This window comes from Podarcis cretensis, assembly GCF_951804945.1.
Source record: "Podarcis cretensis genome assembly, chromosome: 6".
Taxonomy (NCBI): Eukaryota; Metazoa; Chordata; class Lepidosauria; order Squamata; family Lacertidae; genus Podarcis; species Podarcis cretensis.
This window is the reverse complement of record NC_137175.1, coordinates 38,313,826-38,338,094: the sequence shown is the minus strand read 5'-3', so window position 1 is coordinate 38,338,094 and position 24,269 is coordinate 38,313,826. Positions and strand designations below refer to the sequence as shown.

Genomic DNA, 24,269 nt, shown 5'->3' with positions numbered 1-24,269 from the left:
TCTGCACCATTGTAACAAAGCAGTAAAATGAAATGAAATTCAGTTGCTGGACAGCATACATGACGTCAAACTAAACAGTGGTTTGCTACCTGCTATTCATACCACCACTGTACAAATAATCCACCCCATCCCTTACACTTGCATGCATGCACACTCATATACACACACACACACCAGTATGGGAGTTAGGTATTTGTCACAGTGCTTCTCACTACAGTGGTACCTCGGGTTAAGAACTTAATTTGTTCTGGAGGTCCGTTCTTAACCTGAAACTGTTCTTAACCTGAGGTACCACCTTAGCTAATGGGGCCTCCTGCTGCCACCGCACCGCTGCCACACGATTTCTGTTCTCATCGTGAAGCAAAGTTCTTAACCCTAGGTACTATTTCTGAGTTAGTGGAGTCTGTAACCTGAAGCGTCTGTAACCCAAGGTACCACTGTATATCAATCAGCCTGAGCCCTGAGATTGGGTGGGCAGAGCGGGGGCTGCTTCTGGTCCCATCAGCTAGGGTAGCCTGTTGTGTGGGAACCAGGAGCAGGGCTTTCTTTGTGGTGGTGCCCCAGCTGAGCAACTCCCTCCTCTTGGAGGTGTGGATGGCCATGACATTGGTGGGCTTCTGGTGCATGGGGAAAACTCACTCATTTTCCCAATGCTTTGCAGGCCATGCTTAGTTTATTATAATTTTTCAGTTTCTAGTCTTGTATTTTTTACTGATTGCTATTGCTTCACTGATGGTTTTGAACTGTATCCCCCCCCAACCCCCTTATTGATCCATTTGTTTTGATGCAAAAGACACTGAGGTAGTCCTTGACAAAAAAGGTGATATATAAGAACACCAAATAAATAACTCAATAAATTGGATGCTGCCAGCTGAAATTTCTTTCTAAATAAAGGTACATGCCCTCAGTGTTGTATAATTTGAACAGTAAGAAGACACTCCACAACCCAAAATCAGTTGGGCCCAGTGTTTTGGAATCTCCATCACACATGCCTAAGAAGCTTATGGAATGCCCATAGGACTAAAATTAACTTACATAACAGATTAAGAGAAGAGCAAATAGGAAAAGCAAGTCCTACCCTTAATCAACCCAGAAGGATTCCTTAGCAGGAATGCTACATTTGTTGAGCAAGACTTAGAAAACAAAAACCAGAGTTAGGAGAGGAATCTTTACTATTTAGTTATCAGCTCCTGCCATGGTCAGCTAGAGAGTAAATGTTGAAGGAAATTGAAAGAACTTGAGATGCATCTTTATGGACTCTGATAAAATACTTGAGTCCTCCTGGATGGATTCATTACACTTTGGCAATGCTGCAATTAATCCCTTTCCTCATATTATGAGGAGATTTGTGTTTCTTTAGAAACAGCGCATAGAAACTGAATGCCATAAAATGGCACCAGGGTTTAACTTTTGTCTTGTTGTTTTAAAACTGGGAGGCTATTAGTTTTCAAAATAAGAATAATATCCACCGTGTCTCATTATGGGAGATGTTTAATTCAGGCTCCTCTTGACTGATTCAGAAATGTAAGCAGATTGTTCATAGCAATGTCTTCAGAATGGAGCTCATCTTGAGAGGGAAGGGTTCTAATTAAGATCCAGCAAACAATCTACTCTGTAACTTGCAATTAAGGAAATAATTGATTTACTGTAATGATTAATCATGTAATGCTTTCAGCCTCAACATTTCTGAACTTCAAAAAACAACACAGCTAATGTCAACCAACTCAAATCGGTTCCTTCAGTGATTAATGGGAGCAGACAGCCTAAACACTAGTATTACACAAGTGCTCAGAGAAGCGTGGCTGTGAATTTCAAGAGTGCATTTGAGCAGAGGATGTGTCTCAGGTTGCTGTAGGCATCTAAAGCCAGACTCTTCATTAGCAGAAAAATCATTCTTTGCTGAAAAGAAGAAGCCCTGAAGAATATTTAGAGGCTGAGCCAGGACACCAAGACAGTCTAGCTCTGCCAAAAAATCCTCATTCTCCGTTTGCCCATTTCAGTCCAAAGGAACAGTCCAAGACATGTTGCCATGGCATCAAATAGTAAACCGTATCCAGTGTGCTGCTTCCAGTTCAACACACTGTATTTCAGAATGGGGGGAGAGATTTGCAAGCTACCGGGGGGGGGGGGGGTAGCGAGAAAAGGACAAAGTGTGCTACATTTCATGGTATGAGTGGCTTTAGGCTGCAAATGCAGCAGAGAGTCCCATGGTACCACTTCACTATGGCACGAGCTTTCATATGCAAGAGCCTTAACTTAGCAGATGCAGGAACACGGCCAGTCTTCTGAAGTCTTTCTTGCAATGCATATTTGGCTCCATAATATTTCTGAGAGCCAGACAAGACAGGAAACATAGACTTGGCCTCTCAAACCATTGGCTTTGGTACCATCATTTAGCTGCAGTACAGGATTAAGCAAAATGTGGCAGCATATCCCAGTCATTGCCCTTCTGTGCAGCCCTTCTGTTCAGCAGTGGCGGAGAATATGCCCACGCTGCCCAGGGTGGATGTGCCTCCGAGGGGGGTGGGGCATGGGGGGCGCTCCTGAGGGAGCAGGAGGCGTGGAGGGTGCCCTCCCAGGTGTGGGATAGCCGCTCTGGTGCATGGAGCGGCGTGTGTGCCCTGCAGCCGGGGGTGGAGCGAGCCACCCACGGGGGCGGAGCAAGCCGCCGATGGCGGACATTAGGTGTGCCACCTGCCCACAACTGTCAAATGTGACCCCTCTCAGCAAAGATACCCAGGGCAGTCCGCCCCCACTGTACCCCCCTTCCACCCCTGCTGTTCAGGACTCCAGGTAAACCTGGAACCAGAAGCTCTGAAGTGCCATTTGGGGTCTGAAGAAAAGAGGGGAGGTTTTAAGAGATATTAGCTACCCTGACCCAGCTGCAGCCTTCCTCTGATTTGCTACATAAAGCTAGTAGTCCAGTGAACCATTGGGGATGGGGGTGAGGGCTAGAAAGCAGGTAGGAGGGATGAAGCTGAGAACCCTTGACAAGGAGGATGGATGGATGGAGAGGTGCAGATATAAAAAGGGTACAGCAAACCATCTTACGAGCTTAGTTGCATTTTCATTACCCTCTGCAAGCAGCAACTTTTGAGAACATGAAAAAAGAGGGCAACACAGAAGTTGCTCTGTGGTTTCTTATTTTTGTTATTTAAGCTTTCTTAGTTAAGCTTCTCAAAAACAAAACAAAAAAGCCTTTTTATGAGTGTCAAATGATTAGTTTCCCTGTTTATTTCCAACACCATCTACTATGGTACATATCCGTCACCTGAACTACTGGAAAATACATATCAGTAAGCAAAGTGGAAACACCATGATATTTTTAAGATCTTGACGCAGAAGCTGGTACTTGAATTGGATGAATGCTACAGTTCTACTGTCAGATTCACTGAGAGCCAATCACAATCTTGTTCATTCTGAGTGCCGCTTTGGGTGAGCGTAAACTGTTATGACACACAGCCATATTTTTTGTTCAGTAGGACTAGATAAGTTCTGCAGAGCACTTTCTACACTTGAAGTGCTATAAGAACCATAACCATGATTTGTTATTTGTTTATTGCATTCCTGGTACTGTATTTTATGATTATTGTTTCTGATCTATGCTGTTGGATATGTTAGTAGAAGAGCAGGATATAATGAATTACTGCTCTGCAATTGTTAATATATAAATAATCTGCAAATTTCAGAATGCATTAAGTATCATATTCTCCAATTTATTTATTTATGTATTATTATTGACAGAATTAGAAGGCTGCGTCCAACTCTGTGTTACAGACACTGATCTCTTTGGTAAAGGTCTCTCAGCGGATGTGACTTAGTAGCAAAAAAATTGAGCAGCAATTTAAACAGGGTGGGAGCGGGAATCCAGTCAATTCTGCATGCCTTTTTTGAAGATAACATGATGTTTTAAAACACTATGCAATCCTGGACATGATTTAAGATTCCTGCAGCATCTTCTCTGTGGCTGTGTTGCTAAATCATCAAATCTTATTAACTCATTTGAGCTGACACTCGGAGCCTGAGCCAAGTCACGACAATACTGTGCTGTGTTCAAAGGGTTTGCTGTGTTTTGCTACCAATCTCTGTTTCTAGGATATATTTTAGGAACAGTAAATGCAACATTTAATACTGCTTCCAGTGGGTGTCACTGCCACCTGCATCTAGCAGGAAATAAGGCAATTGCCTGCTAGAGAATGAAAAATTGGTATCAACAGAATCAGGGCCAGATATGGTCAATTGCAAGGCTGAGCAAATGTTATCTCCTCCCCCTCCTCAAACACCCCCCCTCATTGTATGTATTTATACAAGGGAAATACAACTTTGTATTTGCTTATAGTGATGGCTACCATATTGGGGTTGGCAAGCAATAGAGCAGGGGCACAGCCCTGTGTGTGTGTGTGTGTGTGTGTGTGTGTGTGTGTGTGGAAAAAAACACACGGAAATTTAGCAGGCGAACTTTTCCTCACCTGCAGATGCAGAGATTGGGAAAGCTTATCAGCCTACCATCTTTCAGATTGTTTCATGGTTCTGTTGAAAGGCATGCAAGTGACAAAAACTCATGTCACAATTACTTTTTGAAGTCTTCAAGATGCCCCTGCAGGATTTGTGATTGTTTTCATCACAGTACACTGCATCGTTTAGGTTTCTGTAACTATAAAATGGCCAGTTACCTCAAGTGAAGCTGAGCTAGCAAAAGAAAAGTTTGGAATACTAAAAAGGAGGGTGTGTGTGTTCTAAGTCAAGGCAGATTTAAAACAAAACAGGTGCCAAGCTTCAGAAAGGGCTGGTGGACTGGAGAGAAGGTTTAGAGATTTCAGGCTTTCAACACCTTTAGCCACTGGATTTGTTATTTCATGGGTTAGAGGAGCCCTGCATTTTATTCTAACAATGTTGACTATGTGTTGTACCTTTTATGGGCTTTAAAAGCAGGAAGCATCTCTTCAGCTTGAACGTAAGAATGGTATCCCAACCTTCTCAGCATGAATTATTGGAAATGAGAGCTGTAACACACACTATAGGTGCTACAGGGATGCTTCCAAAAATGGTCCTGCATAGCATGTGATTCCTATTCTAGCTGCTCTATTGTCTTCTGTAGTTTATGAAGGAACTCACTACAAGCTGAATTAATGGTAACTCAAACTTTATTCATGATGAAACATGGGAGCCTGCACAGAGTAGTTACTCCTCTAGCCAGATCTCCAAAAGCTGGCTTCCTGGGATGGAGCTGTTTCTCTTGAAGGCACCACATGTCAGACATTTAGTTGACCATACATAAATTACAGTTGCACAGTGGAGAAATAAATTAGAACCACATGGGAGAGTTCATGTGTTTCTCCTGGGTGCTGGTGCGAGCAGCTCCAGGTTCTCATGACCTAGAATGGGTACCCTGCCCTTCCCACATTGAAAGCATACATTCTTTGCAATTTTTAACACACCCTCTGCACCAGTTTCCTAAGCATGTGGAAGCCCCAAGGAGGTTTGTGCCAGAGTTTGTGCCAGAATGAAAGGAAAACAAGCAACTGGCTTCTGCAGAGGGAATGAACAACCTCTTAATGGCCATGGTGCCCTGTGTTTAGGCAGAATTCACCTCCCGCAGCAAGAGGAGTGGGCCAGGAGGATTAGAGAGTGTGTTGCATCACAGTTCATCGGGCTTTTCAAACATCCAAGGTCTCCATGCCTTGTAAACTGCGGAGCTATTAGCACCAGCCTTGGCTGTTGGCAGAGATGTGGAGGTCCACGTGCACATCTTCAGGTTATGGCTTAGAACACTCACCACAGGAAGGCCATTCTCACTGGTATCCCCATAGCAACGATAGTAGGTGCTGCTTTGATCCTAAGCTCCCTCGATTTCAAAATAACTGAACCTCCAGTTCAGTATGAGTATGAGTGTTCTCATACTCATAGTGTCAGGGCAGGCTGTGGTGCTTACTAACAGGTGTAGCGATTGCTGTGTCAAGCATTTTCTGTTATAATGAGGCCCACGTGTGACAGATCAGATGAGTGAGCAAAGACACACGAGCTGTGCATTAGGTTGCCTCCATTAGGCAATTTTCCTTGACTGAGAACTGCTTTTTTAAAAAAACAAAATCCTTGAAAATGTGTTAATACTTGCTCTGGCCTTGATCATAACAACGAGCTCATACTGATGTTACATCTGCTGAGAAATCTGATGAACTTCACACTTTCCTCCCTTTCACTGAGTTACTAAGATTAGCTTCAAAATACTTTGCTGTTAGATGTGAAACAACCACGTTGACAGGTAGTTTGTGTGGGTAATGCTAGGAGATGTTCCATCCTGCAGGACTGAAACCTTCAAGTCCTCATTGGCTGGAACATAAACATCTACAGTTACTGCTGTTTTCTGATATTTTCTGTATAGCTTGCCTTTGGTTCCCTCCAGATTTTGTTGGACTCCAACTCCCAACAGTGTCAGCTGTATAGCCAATGGCCAGGAATGATGGGAGTTGTGGTCCAAGAACATACGGAGGGCCACCAGTTCCCCATCTCTGTACCACCTCAACTACTCCTGAATCAGAGTACAAGCTGCTCCTAATGGCTATGCAGCATTTAGCAATTTCTGTAGATAGTATAGCTCAGGCATCCCCAACCTTCGGCCCTCCAGATGTTTTGGACTACAATTCCCACCATCCCTGACCACTGGTCCTGTTAGCTAGGGATCATGGGAGTTGTAGGCCAAAACATCTAGAGGGCCACAGGTTGGGGATGCCTGGTATAGATAGCTTGTTCATCCTTAAAAAACACACACACATGCCCCAGAGATTTAGCTCCCTCTCTAGACAACCCATTTCATTGCTAAACTGCTCTTGGAGCTAAGAAGTCCTTCTTAATGTAAAGCCTGAAGCTAATGTTTTTATAAACCCTGATGAGGGTTCTATCATTGATGTAAGTTCTCTAAATTTGCTCCAGCAACATTTACACTAATCTAAATATACTGAGAATACCAATCACAGATCTGGATTATTGGTACTCTTTGTCTTTCTGTCACCATTAAAGACCAATCCTGTGCTTTCCACAAAAAGCCCAGTATGCTTCCATTGCAACTCTTTCCTTTTGCGGTTGTATTCCAGCTATCTACATTTAGTGCATACAGTAAAATTATAGCATAATTATAGCACAGCTCAAGCCTGCCTACGATACTGACATAGGGAGCGACAATGGAAGAAGAAGAAGAAGAAGAAGAAGAAGAAGAAGGGGTGGATATGCTTTCAACATTCCTCTGAAAGGGCTTGCTTTTCCTGTACATACCGTCAACTCCAGGGCTTCATTAAGGAGGCCATTGCGCTTACTGTGAAGGTAGGCGTTGGAGCTGCCAGTCTTGGCCACACGGATCCTGGCCAGCCGGGCTTTCTGTGGAAGGAAGCAAGGTGGGGAGTAGGTTAGACTTTCATCTATATATCAACCTTAATTTCTTTTGTGTGAGTGATAACCATGATTTGTCTTCAGTTTTTGTTGCTTTAGAAGAGATATACTTCTCATCATACTGTACCTGTTGACAGTTTTATTATTTCCTACTTTTTATTTAAAAAAATACATGTGTCTTACTAGTTTTACTTTCTGAAAGAAGGGATGTGGGTGGCACTGTGGTCTAAACCACTGAGCCTCTTGGGCTTGCTGATCATAAGGCCGACTGTTTGAATCCCCGTGATTTTTTTTACCTTACTTTCTGAAAAGGAAAAGCTTTGTTATTTATTTTTTAAAAACTGTTTTCTATTCATGGAAGAGGAACATGACTGAAGCAAGAAACCAGGATTTCCAATGAAACATAAGACTGCGTGTTCTTCCAAAATTCCTGAGGTCAGATGTTGGGAGGAGCTGCGTTTGTATTCTGAAAACTATAGAATCCTGGATCAGCCTTGAGTCTCAGTTGTGCTGTGTATTTAAAGCGGTATCATACCACTTTAAACAGTCACATTGAAAGTTCCCAAAGAATCTTGGGATCTATAGTTTGGTAATGGTGCCAAGAGTTGTTAGGAGACCAGTATTCACCTCACAGAGCTACAATTCCCAAAGTTCCTTGAGAAGATGGATTGACTGTTAAACCACTGAGAGAATTGTAGCTCTGTGAGGGGAAGTTGGATCTCTTAATAACTTTCAGCATCCTTAGCAGACCACAGTCCTCAGGATTCTCTGGGAGAAGCTATGGCTGTCTACAGTGGTATGATAAATTTATAGTGCAGATGCAGCCTAAGACTCATTGGATGACCTGGGTCAATTCAGTATCTCCTAGCTTTATTTAAACGTTAACTTGGAATATTGATGCACTATCTCGAAAGGTCATTAGGAAATAAAAAAAATGAAAGCATTTTCTACATTTATGGTACAGTCTTATGCACACTAACTTCAATTAGTGGCGCTTACTCCCATGGTAATGCACTATGGGTTGGGCTGTAACGGCACAAACATTAGCATGTGGATTTTATGTATTTTAGGGTTTTGACCCATTCTTCACTGTAAGGTCTCAGGGTAGGTTACAACAACAACAAAACCAATAAAAGAAGTAAAACAGTTGATGTACAATTATAAAAACAAGTAAAACGATTCCAAGTGAAAGCAGCACAGCATAGATTAAATGAAACAGAAGAGGAGGGTCACATGAAAATGCCTTAACTATCAAAGACGAGGGTGGAAACAGTTAAAGAGTAGCAGTGGCACAATCCCTTTCCTAGGACCATCAGAAACTCCCAAAGTTAAGAGCCATCTTGTTTTTGCTTCACACAGCAAAAGATATTAGGGTGGCCCTGTTTATTTTTCTACCCTTCCCTTCTTTAGCATCCTGTATGAGGAAGAGTTATGTGAAACTAGAAAGGTATCTCAGTATTTTGTGCCTTTCAGTTGGTCATAATAAAAGACATGCGATGGCTGCTGTTTAGATTCTTTTCTTCTTCTTGTTGTTGTTGTTGTCATCATCATAACTGAATCTATTTTTCATATTTTGATTATTCTAAGACACCAATCACTCTTATTTTCCCATACGTATTAAGCTTCGTTTTCTCCTGAAACCCATCCAGCAATTTAGTGGGAGAAAAGTTAAACTGTGTTTCATTGTGCTTTCAGTAACTGGCTCTGATGCTTGAAATCTTTTGTGAAACACTTTGAATTCAGCAGCACCTTTTGGGCACACAAACTGTGTCAGTGTTACCAAGGTTACAAAGCATCTATCTCTGCTGATTACAGAAAGAAGGCTCTCTCTGTATGAAGAGAGGTCAGTTTGTGTCCCCCACTGAAATATACTTGGAGTCGAGTGTGGATTTCATGCTCTTTATTCAGCTCATAGTAGTGAGGAATGAAAGTCCCCCCCAAAATATCTGCTTCATATACATTATTTACACAATGGGGCGCATGTGATTGGCTAATTCTGGGATTCTCTTGTAGGCCAATCAGGGTGCGGATTCACTTCCACCTGGAGCTGGATTGGGTGGCTCCTGTGGACCAATCATACTGCTGCATTGTTCTAGGACCGATCAGACTGCTGCTTTCTGGACCCTATTGTTCTAGAACCAATCAGACTGCTGCATTGTGAATCCTATTGTTCTAGGACCAATCAGACTGCTGCCTTTTGGATCCTATTCAACTCAGTACATAACACCCCCCCACACATATATGAACACACACATATAATTAACTGGTGTCAGATGTGGGTGCCCTCTCCCCAATAATTGCATATAGAGACGCTTATTTTTGTGGAACAGGGAAATGAGCAAGTTATTCACAGAGTAATTGACATAATGAGAAACAGCAAACAAAAGTTATTATTTTAAGAAGCTGCTATAAGACCAATGATCCATCTAGCTTAGTACTGCCCATACAAGTCAGCAGCTTTTTATTTAGTAGCAACAACTTATTGGTCAATTTTTACACAAAAAAGGTCTGCCAGTAAGTTACAACATTTTAAAGAACATAATCATGGATTTTATGTGTGACAATGATACGATTGATATCAACGGAACAGTTAATTAAACAGTTGGTCTGTGAGCATTTAGAAAAGGGATGCTGTGATTATTAAGACCCAGCATGGGTTTCTCAAAAATAAGCTATGCCAAATGAATCTCATATATGTATGTATGTATGTATGTATGTATGTATGTGTGTGTGTATATATATATATATGAGAGTTACAAGCTGGATGGATCAGTGCAATGCTGTGGATGTAGGATATCTTGATTTCATTAAGGCTTTTGACAAAGTCCCCCATGATATATGGGACAAGGTAACATGTTAGGTGGATTTGTAGTTGGTTGACTGACCACACCCAAAGAGTGCTCATTAAAGATTCCTCATCAGACAGAAAAAAAAGTGGCAAGTGGGGTGCCACAGGGTTCTGTCCTGGGCCTGTTGTTCAACATCTTTATAAGTGACTTGGATGAAGGAATTGAGGGATGCTCATCAAATGTGCACATGACACCAAACTGTGAGGGGTAGCTAATGCCACAGAACATCTAATCAAGGTTCAGTATGACCTTAACAGAATGGAGAACTGAGCCCAAATTAACAAAATGAAATTAAAAAGGGACAAATGTAAGGTTCTACACTTAGGGTACACAGGCTTCTTGTATGACTTGGCTGACTAGCTTGATCCACTATTTGGGATTCTTTTATGTTGTGCCTGTTTCCCCCCACTCATACAACTAGGTAGTTTTAAATTCTGGACTTAATTGTCATAGGAGGAACTGCTTATGGATATTACTTCACTTACCTCAAAGTTAATCAACTGAGCCATGGTGAATTTGGGTGTTTGCTTTGCTAAGTAGAGCCCTGCCCCCCAAGTCCTGCTCAGAGGGCACCCCTGGATCTGTTGAGGACTGCACAAATGTTGTCCTGTATTGGGGTATGGATAGGTTTGCTGATCTTTTGATACTTTTAGATTACATGTAAGCAGGGACGTGGGTGGCGCTGTGGGTTAAACCACAGAGCCTAGGACTTGCCAATCAGAAGGTCGGCGGTTCAAATCCCTGCAATGGGGTGGGCTCCTGTTGCTCGGTCCCAGCTCCTGCCCACCTAGCAGTTCGAAAGCACGTCAAAGTGCAAGTAGATAAATCGGTACCGCTCCGGTGGGAAGGTAAATGGCGTTTCTGCGTGCTGCTATGGTCCGGCAGAAGCAGCTTAGTCATGCTGGCCACATGACCCCGAAGCTGTACGCCGGCTCCTTCGGCCAATAAAGCGAGATGAGCGCTGCAACCCTAGAGTCAGTCACGACTGGACCTAATGGTCAGGGGTCCCTTTACCTTTAAGCAGTAGGCAGAGTACACTTTGTCCAATCCATATTCTGCATGTGAGCATACTGCAGCCTTTGCCAACACCTTCCAGATGTTTTGGAGTACAACTCCCATCAGCCCCAGTCAGTGCTGGTTGGGACTGAGGGAAATTGTAGTCCAAAACATCTGGAGGGGATTGGCAAAGGTTGTAATATACTCACATGCACCAGGATCCTGGAGGGAACCAGAATAATGAAGGCTGGTATATTATATGCTGCCTATGAAACTCAACTCTCAGAAACTTGTCACACAGCCCCTAGTTCATCTTTCCTTTCTTTGAAATAGCTGAGGTTTAAACAAAGCTGTTAAGTTAATTTGCAGTTAACATAATGAGTCTGTGGGTTGCATTCTAACTCATTTCCATAGACTACCTACTGGAGTTCAGCTCACTGTACAGCCACCCACCCCCAGCAGCTGAGCTTCCATTATAAGGGGCTGATTGCTTTTGATTTCTCAATGCCCTCTATAGTCAGAGACCCACAGGACAACCCAGAATATGCTTTTGAGAGGCTCAATGTACTTGTCACACTCAGATATCTTTCACATGTAGTCAGAGCTGAATGGCAGCCACTCTTCTGATACAGTCCCATGTGTGCTGTGTATGAACAATGCAGGTTACATGGGTCTTAAGCATGCTGAGTGTATAGAAAAGACCCACAATCTGCCCCACCATTCACTTACAGCTGCAGCCACTCCCTGAAAAGCTGCTCATGAACAAACAGCTATCAAATGGCTGGTTAAACAACAAAAAGATTAAATTAAAAAACAACATTAGCCCAGGTACATTTTTGAAAAACTATAATAAAGCAGAATTTTAATTTAGCCATTTAAATACTAAATAGGTCAGTGTGTCATACTTTTTATTTGTCCAATTCCTAGCAGAACTTGTCTTGTTTACTTCTGTGTTGAATAAAGACATTGGTAAACTGTAAATATGTCGGGGGAGGCAGAAACTGGCTTTCCATTGTAGGGATTAAAATGGCCTCTTTTTGACTACTGGACACCAGGGCTGGCCCTACCAGTTGGCAGAGTGGAATAGGCAGATGATGCTTTGGAGGGCGCTGTGCCCTGGAAGTGGAAGCGCCGCAGCAGAGCGAGACTGTCGCAGTGAAGATCAGGTAGGAGCTAGGTTCCTGCCTCCACTTGGGCTGGCAGCAGCTCGGGCTCAGGCTGCTCTGTACACCACTGCCAGCCCGAGTTTGGAAAAGAGGCGTACAGGCGCGGTGTCCCTGCCTGCCTGCACACCTCTTTCTCTGGCTTGGGCTGTCCTCTTTTTTGCTCTTCAAGATATGGCAACCCTAGACAATACACAATGACTGCTCCCCGCATAAAAATGGGGGGCGCCCTTTGCGTGGACGCGCACAGCCCCTGGATCTGGAGCGGCTTCATCAGCATAGGCTTGGCTTTGCCTTCCCTCAGGTGGGATACCTGGAGGTCTCCGCCTACCTCAGTCAGTTGTCCAATCCCACCTGGGGGAAGCGCAGAGGAGACCAGGCCAGGGTGGGGAAGGATTACATGCCCACACAATAGAGGGAGGATCTTACCTGGGAATCCTCACTAGGCTCCAGAGCTTCTCCCACCCTACCCACCCTCAATTAATGCCTTGTTTTGCAGATTAACTTTTCTTCACAGGTTTGCAGGTTAACTTTTGTTCACAGGTATGCGGGCGCTGCTACGTCAAGGTCGCTGTTAAAGGGCCGGAAAGGAATTTCCCTATATTGGCAGGTTTCGCCTTTCCCGTAGCAAAACGTCACAACTTTGGCGGTATCAGGCCTTGGGCGGAATCCTTTAGTCCACCTTCCTCTTTGCAGCGGCAATACCAGGGTTCCCCGTTAAAGGGGTTTCTGAAGGGAGGCTTTGACCGTACGCCGAAAGGTCGTCATTGCTCTCCCCTGCGGCGGCGGCGTAACGGGGGTGGCTATCTCTGCTTGAACATATGTTCTCCAGAGCCGGCCCATCCCCCCCCCCCACTGGATAACCCTGATGCTCCCTAGGTCCCCGGCTGGGGACTGGGGAGGGAGAACGCCCAATGTCTGAGCCAAGGTCTACCCACATTTGAAATTTAATAAAGTTGTGGCCAATTTAATCCCATAGCACGTTGTCTTGAGTCGTTATTCCACATGACGGGGGGGGGGGGGCTGCTTGGGATCTGGGGACTCCCCCTGTCCACACAATATACTGAGCTCAGTGTGGTGCAGGAGTAAAAAGAACTGAGGAGGAGCAAAGCAACTGTGAGCTCCTCTCCAAGAACCTGCATATTTGTGTAGTAACAGTAAGCCATAGATACTGGGGGGGGGGGGGGGAGTGTCCACATTTGATTTTTTAGTTACAGGGCTGAACAGAATCATAGTGACTAATGCAAGTATCAGGTTCAGAATAGACCTCTTTAATCAAACAGCTTTTAAACTTCTGCTGATTTGCCTGGATACTAGATTGCTTTTCTTCATCTATGAAGAATTTTGTACCCCCGTACCTAAGTTGTTTCTCATCTTGCTGTGCGCACTTGCAATACTTGTACTGCATGCCATAGCAATAACTTCCCTTTGATTTGTTTTGCAGTCTGTTCTCGATGCACATTTACTCAGAAATAAATCCTACTCAGCCAAACAGAGCTTCCACCCGCATACATGTGCAACAGGTGTGCGGCATTTCAGCACAATCTATACCATCTATACATACCCAGGCACTGATTTCAGTGAGACTTTCTCCAGATAAGTGGGTATAAGATGGCAGCCTTAATTGCCTAAATGTCATTAAAGGTAATAATTATACAGTTAACTGCAAAATAATAAAAATTGACTACACTGAACTGTGCATGCCAGGGTCCTATAGCACTCTCTTCCCTTTAATATGCCATGCCAAAAAGACACACAATGTAGCAAGGGGTAAATAGCTGCTATGGACACTTCTGAACATAATGAGCCAAGAAACATTATTAGTGTTTATGCATCAGTGAGTCTGGCACTCTATTAATAAGAATTGTTTAACCTTTTGAACTCTAACGTACATACACAATTTCTCAGGCAATTATGTGTCTCAAATACAGATTGGTCTCAGTTCGGTTACACGGAAGAAGCCAGAAGTCAGCTATATGTGGAGCTTCAAGGTATAGCAGAGAGTCATGAAATTTGTTATTTACGGACAAGGATCAGCAACATGGTGCCCATAGGGCCACAGAGGCTTTCCTTGGAACCCACAGGGTCCTCTCCCCTTTTCAAAATTAGTCTTGAAAGAAGCATTCTATTGTAGCCAATATAATAGGGTACAGTCTGTGCTCTGTTGCGGTGTGCGCATGGTGCCCATGACAGTTTTTCTGGTTTGCAAATATGCTCAAGTATCCAAAAAGGTGAGGAATGCTTGCTCTGGAAGCTAATGTTGAGTGTTCTGAAATAAGGGACATGTAAGTATTAAATAGCATGGGGGGCAGAACAGAACCCTGAAGGACTTGCCTCTACAGTAAAGGAGTGAGTAAAACAGTGCCTCCAAGTTTCATCCCAGCAAGGTGCATAGCTGTCAACTTTTCCCTTTTCTTGTGAGGAATCCTATTTGGAATAAGGGAATTTCCCTTTAAAAAAAGGAAACGTTGACAGCTATAGCAAGGTGGCCCAGAAGGACATCATGGTCCATGGTATCAAAAGTCACCAAGAGGTCCAGCAGATCCAACTAGGACACCCACACCTACTCTAGTTCCCGACGTAAATCATCCACCAAGGCAACCCAAACCATCTCTGTCCCATAACCAGGCTTGAAACCAGATTGAAATGGATCTGGATGATCAGCTTTCCTCAGAAACCCTTGGAGCTGAGATGCTTAGCTGAGATGAAACTCTTCAAGAGATGTCATCATCACATTGTTAAGGTCATATGAACAAGCCCCCCCCCCCACCTGAATCTCCATTTAAAAAATGTTTGGGTGCATTTTCCCAACATGATGGTTGGAACTTTTCTGCCCATTCTACAAATGGAAAATTTGCACACACACAAAGGCATTAAAGCATGCACATGCACACATGACGCAACACACCAGACTATGCATCGTAGATTTCATTCTGGTTCTCATCTGTTGCTATCTAATGGGCTATATACTGTAATGCTAATCTAGTAAATAAATCACTTTCTATGGTGAAGGGCACAGAAAGATCACTCCCGCAATGGCGATCAACTTAGGTTCACTTCCAAGGCCATATTATGAAAATGAGGAGCTACAAATAATTGATGTTACCACTCATGACCAATGTTTAGAGGAGGTATTATTATTTTCAGCCCCTTCCTTCTTACATCTAATGCCACTCAGGACAGGATTTTCACTCTAATCATAATCCTAGATACGGTATCTGTATTTTTACAGTACTTTAGTATTTGGGTGGGTGCTGTTTTGAGCGTACTTTATCATTTGCAAGGTAGCTGTGGGTGGTGGGTGTCTTTTCCTTTCAACAAATGTTTCTCCAGTACTCTGCAACCTCCTAGCTGCCTGCAAGCTCCATGGGAAGATTCACCTCATGATATCTTTCCCTTGGCTTAAATTGAAGCAACAGAGCATCACATATCGGTATGCTTGTTCTTTTGGTTTTTAAAGGAAACCCTTTTCTTTCTTTATCCCCTTAAAAAAAATGTACATGTATATGCCACTTTTTAATCTTTTGAGCCTCAAAGCAGCTTACAATAAAAACAATCGAAGATCATTATAAGAACAAAATTGCTATAAAAACACACAGTAAAACAGTAGCAGCAGAATTTCAAAAATACAAATGACAGTGGCAAATCCATTACTAAGGGTTCAAATTGTTCTGGTACAACAGGTTAGTTATGAAGACTTGCTCCGTCTTTGCATGTGGGGGTGGGGCTACTACTGCACACTGAATATCTCATACATTCAGTCTGCAACTGAGCTAAGATTCTTCAGTTGCTCATTATGAAGCTAAGGGTGAATTCTAGATAGCCATTGGGCAAAGTTTTATCATAATAGGTAGTGTTTATGTACAATGTATAAGTTAAATTATTGGCTGCAAACTTTCAGCAGAGATCAGGTGCCAAACCTGGTGATTTGAGTATCTGGGAAATCTGTTATTTTAGCTTCCTCCGTACATTGCCTTCCAGATTTGGTAATGTTCATGTCAACAAGCTGTAGTCTCCTAGCAACTTTCCCTGCCATTTCCACACTAACAGCGTACTTGCATCTATACACACAGTGATGTGCTCATCGAAGGGATCAGGAGAGGAGAAACAGCTGCACCAAAACAACATCCAAAAATAGGGTTTACAGGCTCTTATCACACTAGCATTTGTGAATCACCGCCACGAGATATTGATTTTCTTGAAGGCACATGCAGCCAATCAACCAATATGTTTTTCAGCTTCTACAAATCTCTTTCCCAAGAATATCAGGTCGCACCGTGGCCTTAGAAATCAGCTCAAATGACTCAAAATAAAACGAAGAACAAACCTAATCTTCAAGGCGTAACATTATGTTCCTACTGGGATTCTGTGTGAATGTTCTGTGTTGAAACCAGATTTGAATATTTCAGTGGGGCACCATGACTGGAGATTATAGTACAGTAGAAGGTGCTAAAGAGTAAGAGGAGGAGCAGAGAATACAACGAGGAATGCAACGAGGCACATGTGAAGTGGCCTGTGGTCACTGCTTCTGCCACCCCCTCCTGCAAGGATGCCCAGGCTGCTTCAGCCCACTGTCACCACCTGAAAGGGCACCCAGGCCCCTGCCCACCTGCTCACTACCAGCTGCCTGCTGCCTTACCTTCACCGGCTCTCCGCTGGTACAATGAGGCCAACATGCCATGAGGCCTCCATTGAGGCTTACTACAGCCACAGACGTTCTTCTGACAGTGTGGCCAGGCTTCTGGAAGTATGTCTGCAGCCGCAGTGGGAAGCCTCACAGTGTCGGAGGATGCCTTGGCTTTGTCGTGGTGGCAGCAGCAGAGAGCCAGCAAAGGTAAGGCAGTGGAAGGTGGGTGCAGCCTGGGTGCCCTTGCAGGTGGCGGTGGCGGCAGGCCAAAGTAGTCTGGACAGGTTTGTAAATGGCGGTGGTAGGCCATGTTATGCCACATTGCACACACATCTTGGGGGAAGGTCTTTTCCACTCCCTCAACCTCTGAGGGGCTCAGCCCCCTGCTAACAAATATTGAAGGGGCAGAGGACACCTCGGCCCTATAGAGTTGGTGCCAGTGGCATGATTACACAGCCCAGGCAACATTTATCATGATGCCATCCCATTCAGTACATCATCCCTGACCAGCAACAATGTGACTGGTCTGGGAAGGAGAAAGAAGCAACAGTGGGGTGGTGTTGGTGGGGGCAATGGAGGCAGACAGCCCTGAACAGGGTTAAAGAAAAAGTAATAGAAAGGCTTGTCTCCAACTTGATTATACTCAGAAAAGACCATGGAAAGTAAGGAATCCAAGTTATTCATGCCCATTCATTTCAATGGATTAACATTGGATGTGACCCTCAATATATTAGAGAAATATTTCTGTTCCATCAAAACTACTATCTTCAATGGGAAATTGGGACAGCCCAGTAGAGCTCAGGTTTGCAACACCTTTACTAAATACAAGGCTTTTCTGTGCTGATTCTCTCCAGATTCCCTCCCCCCACTGGTGAATAAGCATCATCTGCATAATTGCTCCGGACACTCACATCAACTCTTTCTGTAGCAACTGCCAGAGTGTAATTAAATAGTTATTGCCCGTTAATGTGCAGCCAAGGGCAGTTTTAAATTTACTGTATGGGTCACTAAAACATGGCAACTGCAGGTCATCTAAAAATGTTCTGAGATGTAATTTCTTCTTTTTTGTCAGGGTACACACAGAACTTTGAAAAAAACAGAGAGATGGGCCTTAAACTCATTTAGCCCGAAAAGTCTCTGCTAATTTTCATCAAACTGCAGTTTGATGATCAGAGGCTTCTTATTGTGTGACCCCTTTCCCTTTGGAAAGGAAAAGATCTTCAGCTTTAAAAGAGAACTGTGTGCCAAGAAGACGAGAAATGAAACAAATCCCCACATTTTGCTTTCATTTATTTGCCAAGATTTCTTCCTAGATCGTCACCTGGGTGATGTGAACAGAACTTTTGTGCCCCCACTTATCAGAAGGTGCTTTTGCAGCCTGATTGTGGACTGCTCTCCCCTGGGAGGCTCGCCTGGCACCTTCATGACAAATCTTTAAGCAACAGGCAAAAACATTTCTCTATAACCAGGCCTTGGGCTGATTAACATTCTATGGCTTGCTCACCGCTGCCAGACACCACCTGCTCACTGCCTGCCCACTGCTCTCCACATGAGCTGGTGGAGGTACTGTACGGTGGTGGCGAGTGGGTAGGTGGCAGTGGAGGGCAGGTGGCGGTGGTGGCAGCAGGTGGGCAGACATGTGGCAGGCAGTGGGAAGTGGGCGAGCAGCAGCGGTGGTGAGTGGGCAAGCATCTGCACTGAGGCTTCCCTGTGTTGGTTTCAGAGCCTCCACTGATGGCAGCCAAGCTTTCTCCAAAATCGGTAAAGTGGTACCTTGGTTTACAACCATAAACCATTCCAGAGGTCCGATTGTAAACCAAAACAGGTTGTAACCCAAGGCGCGCTTTCGCCAGTGGGGCCTCCCCCCCCCTCAATGGGTTGTAATCCAAAAAAAAGATGGGTTGTAATCCGAAAAAAGGGACACACACTTCCAGTTTGACGTGGTTGTAATCCAAAACAGTTATAATCCAAAGCAGTTGCAAACCAAGGTACCACTGTATTAATTCCTCCCAAATTCCTTCTATTTCTCCCCATTTTATCCAAGGATAAAATATGGCTGTGGCTGACTTTGATGAAGCAACAGCTGCCAAGCCATAGGAGAAACCAAGGAACATCAAGGAGAGATGTAGACCACAAGGAGGTAAGGAGTAAGCCACAAATCGTGAGCATGCTTTCGTTTCCTGTTCTGTTCTCACAGACAAAGATGGGAAGCTGCTGCTGCTGCTGCAGCAGAATGCCTTATTGGTCCATGAGAACATTAGTACGTAGAGTCCATACTGCACAAGGCACTACTGCCAGACTTAGAGAGAACTGGTTTCTTGCAAGAAAGCAGAGCAGAGGAGAAGTCTAAGACATCATCATGCGCCTTCAGTGATCATGATTCTTTAATGAGCAAACTGTGAGAAATGCACTACTGTGAGAAAAGCCACATTCTTCAAAATGAGTTACAAAAGAAATATCTAAAGGTAATACGATGCATGTTCATTTATGTACATGCACCCGATAGTTATAAGACCATCTCCCCTTCATATAATTATGAGGTATTCTCATAGAAAGCCAGGAACATTTGCAGATAATTTGATTGCAGAAAGAAATAATGAGGATGAGAGTGTAGTTCTTTTTAAATAAGGGGGGGGAAATCATTTAGAACTTCTTCATTAGACCGCTGCATTTGGCCTGGGGGCAGAGGGGAAGACACCCTGATATCTGCCACTGTAAAATATTAAATATAAAGGATGCATATGGAAATTCAATTGGCTAGAACTCATTATATTCCTCTATAATTTGATAAAATGACTGAATGTGGCTACACCTCATTGTGGATCTAACTGCATTACTTTCCAAAGATAAAAGATTCCCTTCTCCTCTTATGTGGAACTTCTTTTTAATCTTATTTGCCCTTGGCCCTATTAAACCAACTGATTGTCACTGCAAATGCTGTGCATCATTTCATCTTCTTGAACACAGGAGAACATCATTTCCAATCTATTTATAGAATAATGCAGAGAATATGGAACTCAAGTAAGCACAGGATAGACAAGACGATTAGAGAGACAGATAGCTAGATTGGAGCGTGTCTAGTCACGTTTTGAACTGACTCAATCCCTTTCAAATGGATGGTAAAATCCCTCCCATCAGGCTACTTTTAAATCTGAATTAATCAGATTAACACATATTCATGAGGATAAAGAAACTTCACACATTCACGTTGGGGCAGATTTTGTCTCTGTGTGACGTTTCATCACCATCCAGAATGGTGCAGTTGCAAAGCTGCCACACACCCAGTACTTTACTGGTCCAGAAAAGTCATATTGGGGTAGGAAGGTAAGCTATACTGTGGTCCGAACAGCTGGTAAAAGCCAGATAGTGACAGACTCGACCTATATAACCCATCAGGTTACACTCTGCCTCCATTCCTGCCCACCAAATTCTGCTTTGGCTGCACCGTCAACTTGCTAAATTGATTACTGATCGTTTCTCGGACCTGACACCGTTCTATCAACCCATTCAGAAAGCCATTACATTTTTAACCACATTTTGTTACTTTGTGCATGTGGAAAGTGAAAGCATCCACTCCATACTAGAGAAAGCGTGCTTTAGTTACTATAAGAATGAACTACTGCAATGCACTCAGCATGGGGCCGCCTTTGAAGAACATTCAGAAACTGTAACTTACCAAGGAAGTGGTAGCAAAATGCTGGTCAGAGCTAGTCATTAGTGCCATGAAACAGGTTCACTGGCTTAAAATGGGCCGGATTCAACCAGCAGGTCCTGCTAGCAGAAGCCTGCACAACGACTTCCACTAGTGCAGGGAGGCTTCTTTCCTCTCTCCCTGCACCCCCTGTGCCCCCTCAATTGGCTATGGAGCAAAGGTTTGCAAGAACCCCCAGAACAGCAATGGGATGTAGAGAATTCTGACGAAAACAGAGAAAGGAGTAGAAATTGCTGATGTTCACTTATTCATCCCATGTCTGAAACATATATGGTTATGAGTTTGTGGCGGGGTGTGTGTGTGTGACTCCCCATAATGGCTGGATTTAGTAAAAAATATAATTACTCAAGGTTTGATTAACCAAACTTTGCCAAATGCTGACCCCCCCCCCCCGATTTAGTTTATGTTAACAATCCAGGCCAACTTGGCATATCTGCTGAGATACGCCATCAGCACAGGACAAAGTCTGGCGATGGCCCTTGAAATAAACCATCAGAGGGCAAGACTGCCAGCTGTGTTTGTGTTAGTGGTCAGGGAAAAGAAAAGGTTTAGAGTTTCAGCTTGGAGGAGAGGGAGGACTGGCTGGAGTAGGCTGCAACAAAGGGACAGGCAGCATGGCTGGTTTGTAGACCTAAGCCTGAGGCTAAGAGAGGAGCAAAGAATCATCTTTATATGTGAATGCTGGTAGTCTCAGGTTGTAAATATGTATAAAGAAACCATATTCCATAAATCCATTACAGTCTCCACTGTGCCTATTTCCGAAGGAAGATGAATGTAAGGTTCCAGTGGGAGGCAAATGGCAGCAGAACAGAAACACTGCAGCATGCAATGAATATGCGGCAGAATGGAAAATGATGCTTTCTTACATCCCTACTTTCACCCCACTCCTTTTAAAGTAAGAGCTTCCTGTGGATATGTGTGCCTTGGATATTACTTTCATCATTAGCTGTATACAAACCGCCCCCCCCCCAAAAAAACTGTCAAATATTACAAAGCTCCTACTTGAGTGCCTTCTTTCTCTTTCTTTTTCCTGTGCCCTGGGTTCACAGCATTGCTGTTTTGGAGACATATTTATGTACTTGTACAAAGAAAAGCCCTAAATGACCTTGACCCAGTATACCTGAAGGAGAGTCTCCTTCCCCATTGTTGAGTCCGGACACTGAGGTCCTCCTCCGAGGGTCTTCTGCTGGTTCCCACACTGTGAGAAGCGAGGTTACAGGGAACCAGGCAGAGGGTCTTCTTGGTAGTGGCACTCGCCCTGTGGAACACCTTCCCTTCAGATGTCAAGGAAATAAACAACTATCTGACTGGCAACATCTGAAGGCAGCTCAGTATCAGGAAGTTTTAAATGTTTGATATTTTAATATGTTTTGATATATGCTGTGAGCTGCCCAGAGTGGCTGGGGAAACCCAGCCAGATGGGCGGGGTATAATAATAATAATAATAATAATAATAATAATAATAATAATAATTACAGCAAGATAGGCAACAACATAACCATGTCCACTTATGGAAAATGGAAATCTAAAAGATCTTTCACATTTATCATCAAAACACTCCAGTTGCCATGGTGATTTGTTTCACTAGCCTATGTTTCCAAGTCACAGTGTTGTTACACATCTTCACTAGAATGGCTCCTAATTGTCCTAACTGGGGGCTAATGAAGCTTGAGCTGTTTATGCATGCCAAACGAACAGGCTGCTATAATAGAGACCTAGCAGGGAAATGTCTGAAATTGCCTTTCTGGTTCTCATTTTTGGTTATGCATCATGCTGATCTTGAGTCGAACAATCACATTTACACAAAGGAAAGGAGCTGGCTCAAAAGCCATCTGCGTAGTAAAGCACATCTGATTCTGAGGTAAGCTCTGCAGTTGGAAAACATTTCATGGGAAGCAATATGCGTGAAGTCAAATACTCTGCTGTCTTTTGCTTGCCACTTGTTTTCATCCCTCCTTCAACTCATATGCTATTTGAAGATAATGCAGGCACATGCATTATTTGCAGAAGGTCCGAAGGTAAGCTGGCAGTTTAAAATGACGTGGGGATCTGAGTCACGCCATTGTTTTAGGCATGGTGACTGCTATGTGTGCTTGCCAGGACCATTTTGATCACACATGCAGAACTGTGGGCAGATCAGCATTCTACAGCACTCGGTGAGCCCTTGAAAATGCTCATGCACAGTGGTGAGCAGACAAACTATCTATGCAGAGTTCAGAGAACACAACCAGTAACCGGGCACAACCGTCTCAGTGCTCAGTACTGGTGAGTACACACAACGGTTGCTACTTCCCATTGGGAACACAGGACAGAAATGAATGAAGTGGTTCCCTACATGGTAATTAGGAAAGGGTTAAGTCAGGGATGAAATAAAAGTGGAGTTGGGAAAGCAATGAGCTCTAAGATTTACCATCGCATTCCTGATGATCTGCGCACATGTTGGTTTGGGGGTGGTTGCATGCCATCATGTTTTCAATAATATTTGCACCCGCTTCATGTCCAATCTGTGCATGTGCTACAACTTCCTACTGAAATCCAGTAACTTTTCATGCTACAAATATTTGTTTTTGTTTTTGTTTAACAAACCTTTGTTGTGCTATGGTGTCCCTCTGGATGAAAAGCACTGGGGAAGCATTGGAGAACAACTAATAAAGTGGAATGATGCATAGATGGTCCAGTGTAAATCCACCACTAATGAACTATTATTGTTTCAATTACATGTTACAAAAAGCACCATTCTGGAGCGGCCCTTAATGATGTTTATTAATTAACCTTCCCCAAATAACAGCTTTTCTAGCAAGCTAAGCTCAAGGTGTCTAAATTAAAAATTGCAAACTCGAATAGAGCTCCAGTCTACTTTCCCACTTTGACTTGATAATATGAAACATCACAAGGTATGATATATGTTGTTTAATTTTTAACTCACCTAGCATTTTTAATTGAAAAACTCATTGGGAGGAAGAAGGTGGGAGCTTTGGGCACTGGAGCCATCAATCACAAATGGGTTTGGATATCTCCAGAAGGTAAGATCCTACTTTCACAAAGAGTCCCACAAAAGCCTAGTTTAGTTTTGCATTGTTTTTTTTAAAAAAATGATATATGAAGATTTTCAGAGCTTGACAGCCTATCTGTTATGTCTGTGGCACCTCTATTGACAGATGTGTGAGACATCTTTCTCAGAGGCAATATGATGCCATAAATCTACTGTTAAACATTCTTCTCCTCATCACTCTTCATCTTTGCCTCTGTCTGCTGCCATCACAGCTCCCCTGCCTCGGGGGACAGGACTGTGGTGCTGAGAATATCACTGGGTTTTGTGTACTTCGCATAAAGCACACAAAGGAAAGTGTAAAAGCTACTTTCCTGGCCTCATTGTGCTATCTCAACCTTTCTCAGCAAACCAACTTTTTGATGATATGTAAAGACTCCCCCCTCAAAGTTACAATATGATTTTGATATCATTTGACCATTCATCTCTCTCCTTAAAGGATATTGCCTCCCACTTAATGCCAGAAATTCCATTTTTTACGCTGCATTTT

The 24,269-nt window shown here is 43.4% G+C and overlaps 1 protein-coding gene across 6 annotated transcripts in view; it reads right to left on the bottom strand.

Annotated features, from left to right (window-relative positions):
* The window catches only part of KCND3 (potassium voltage-gated channel subfamily D member 3), a 272,536-nt gene that overhangs the window by 19,844 nt on the left and 228,423 nt on the right, over positions 1–24,269 (bottom strand). For all 6 annotated transcript variants that reach the window (XM_079979251.1, XM_079979248.1, XM_079979253.1 and 3 more), the window contains exon 4: positions 7,270–7,371. In XM_079979251.1, coding sequence (XP_079835377.1) covers positions 7,270–7,371 — 102 coding nt within the window. The remainder of the gene's footprint in view (positions 1–7,269; positions 7,372–24,269) is intronic.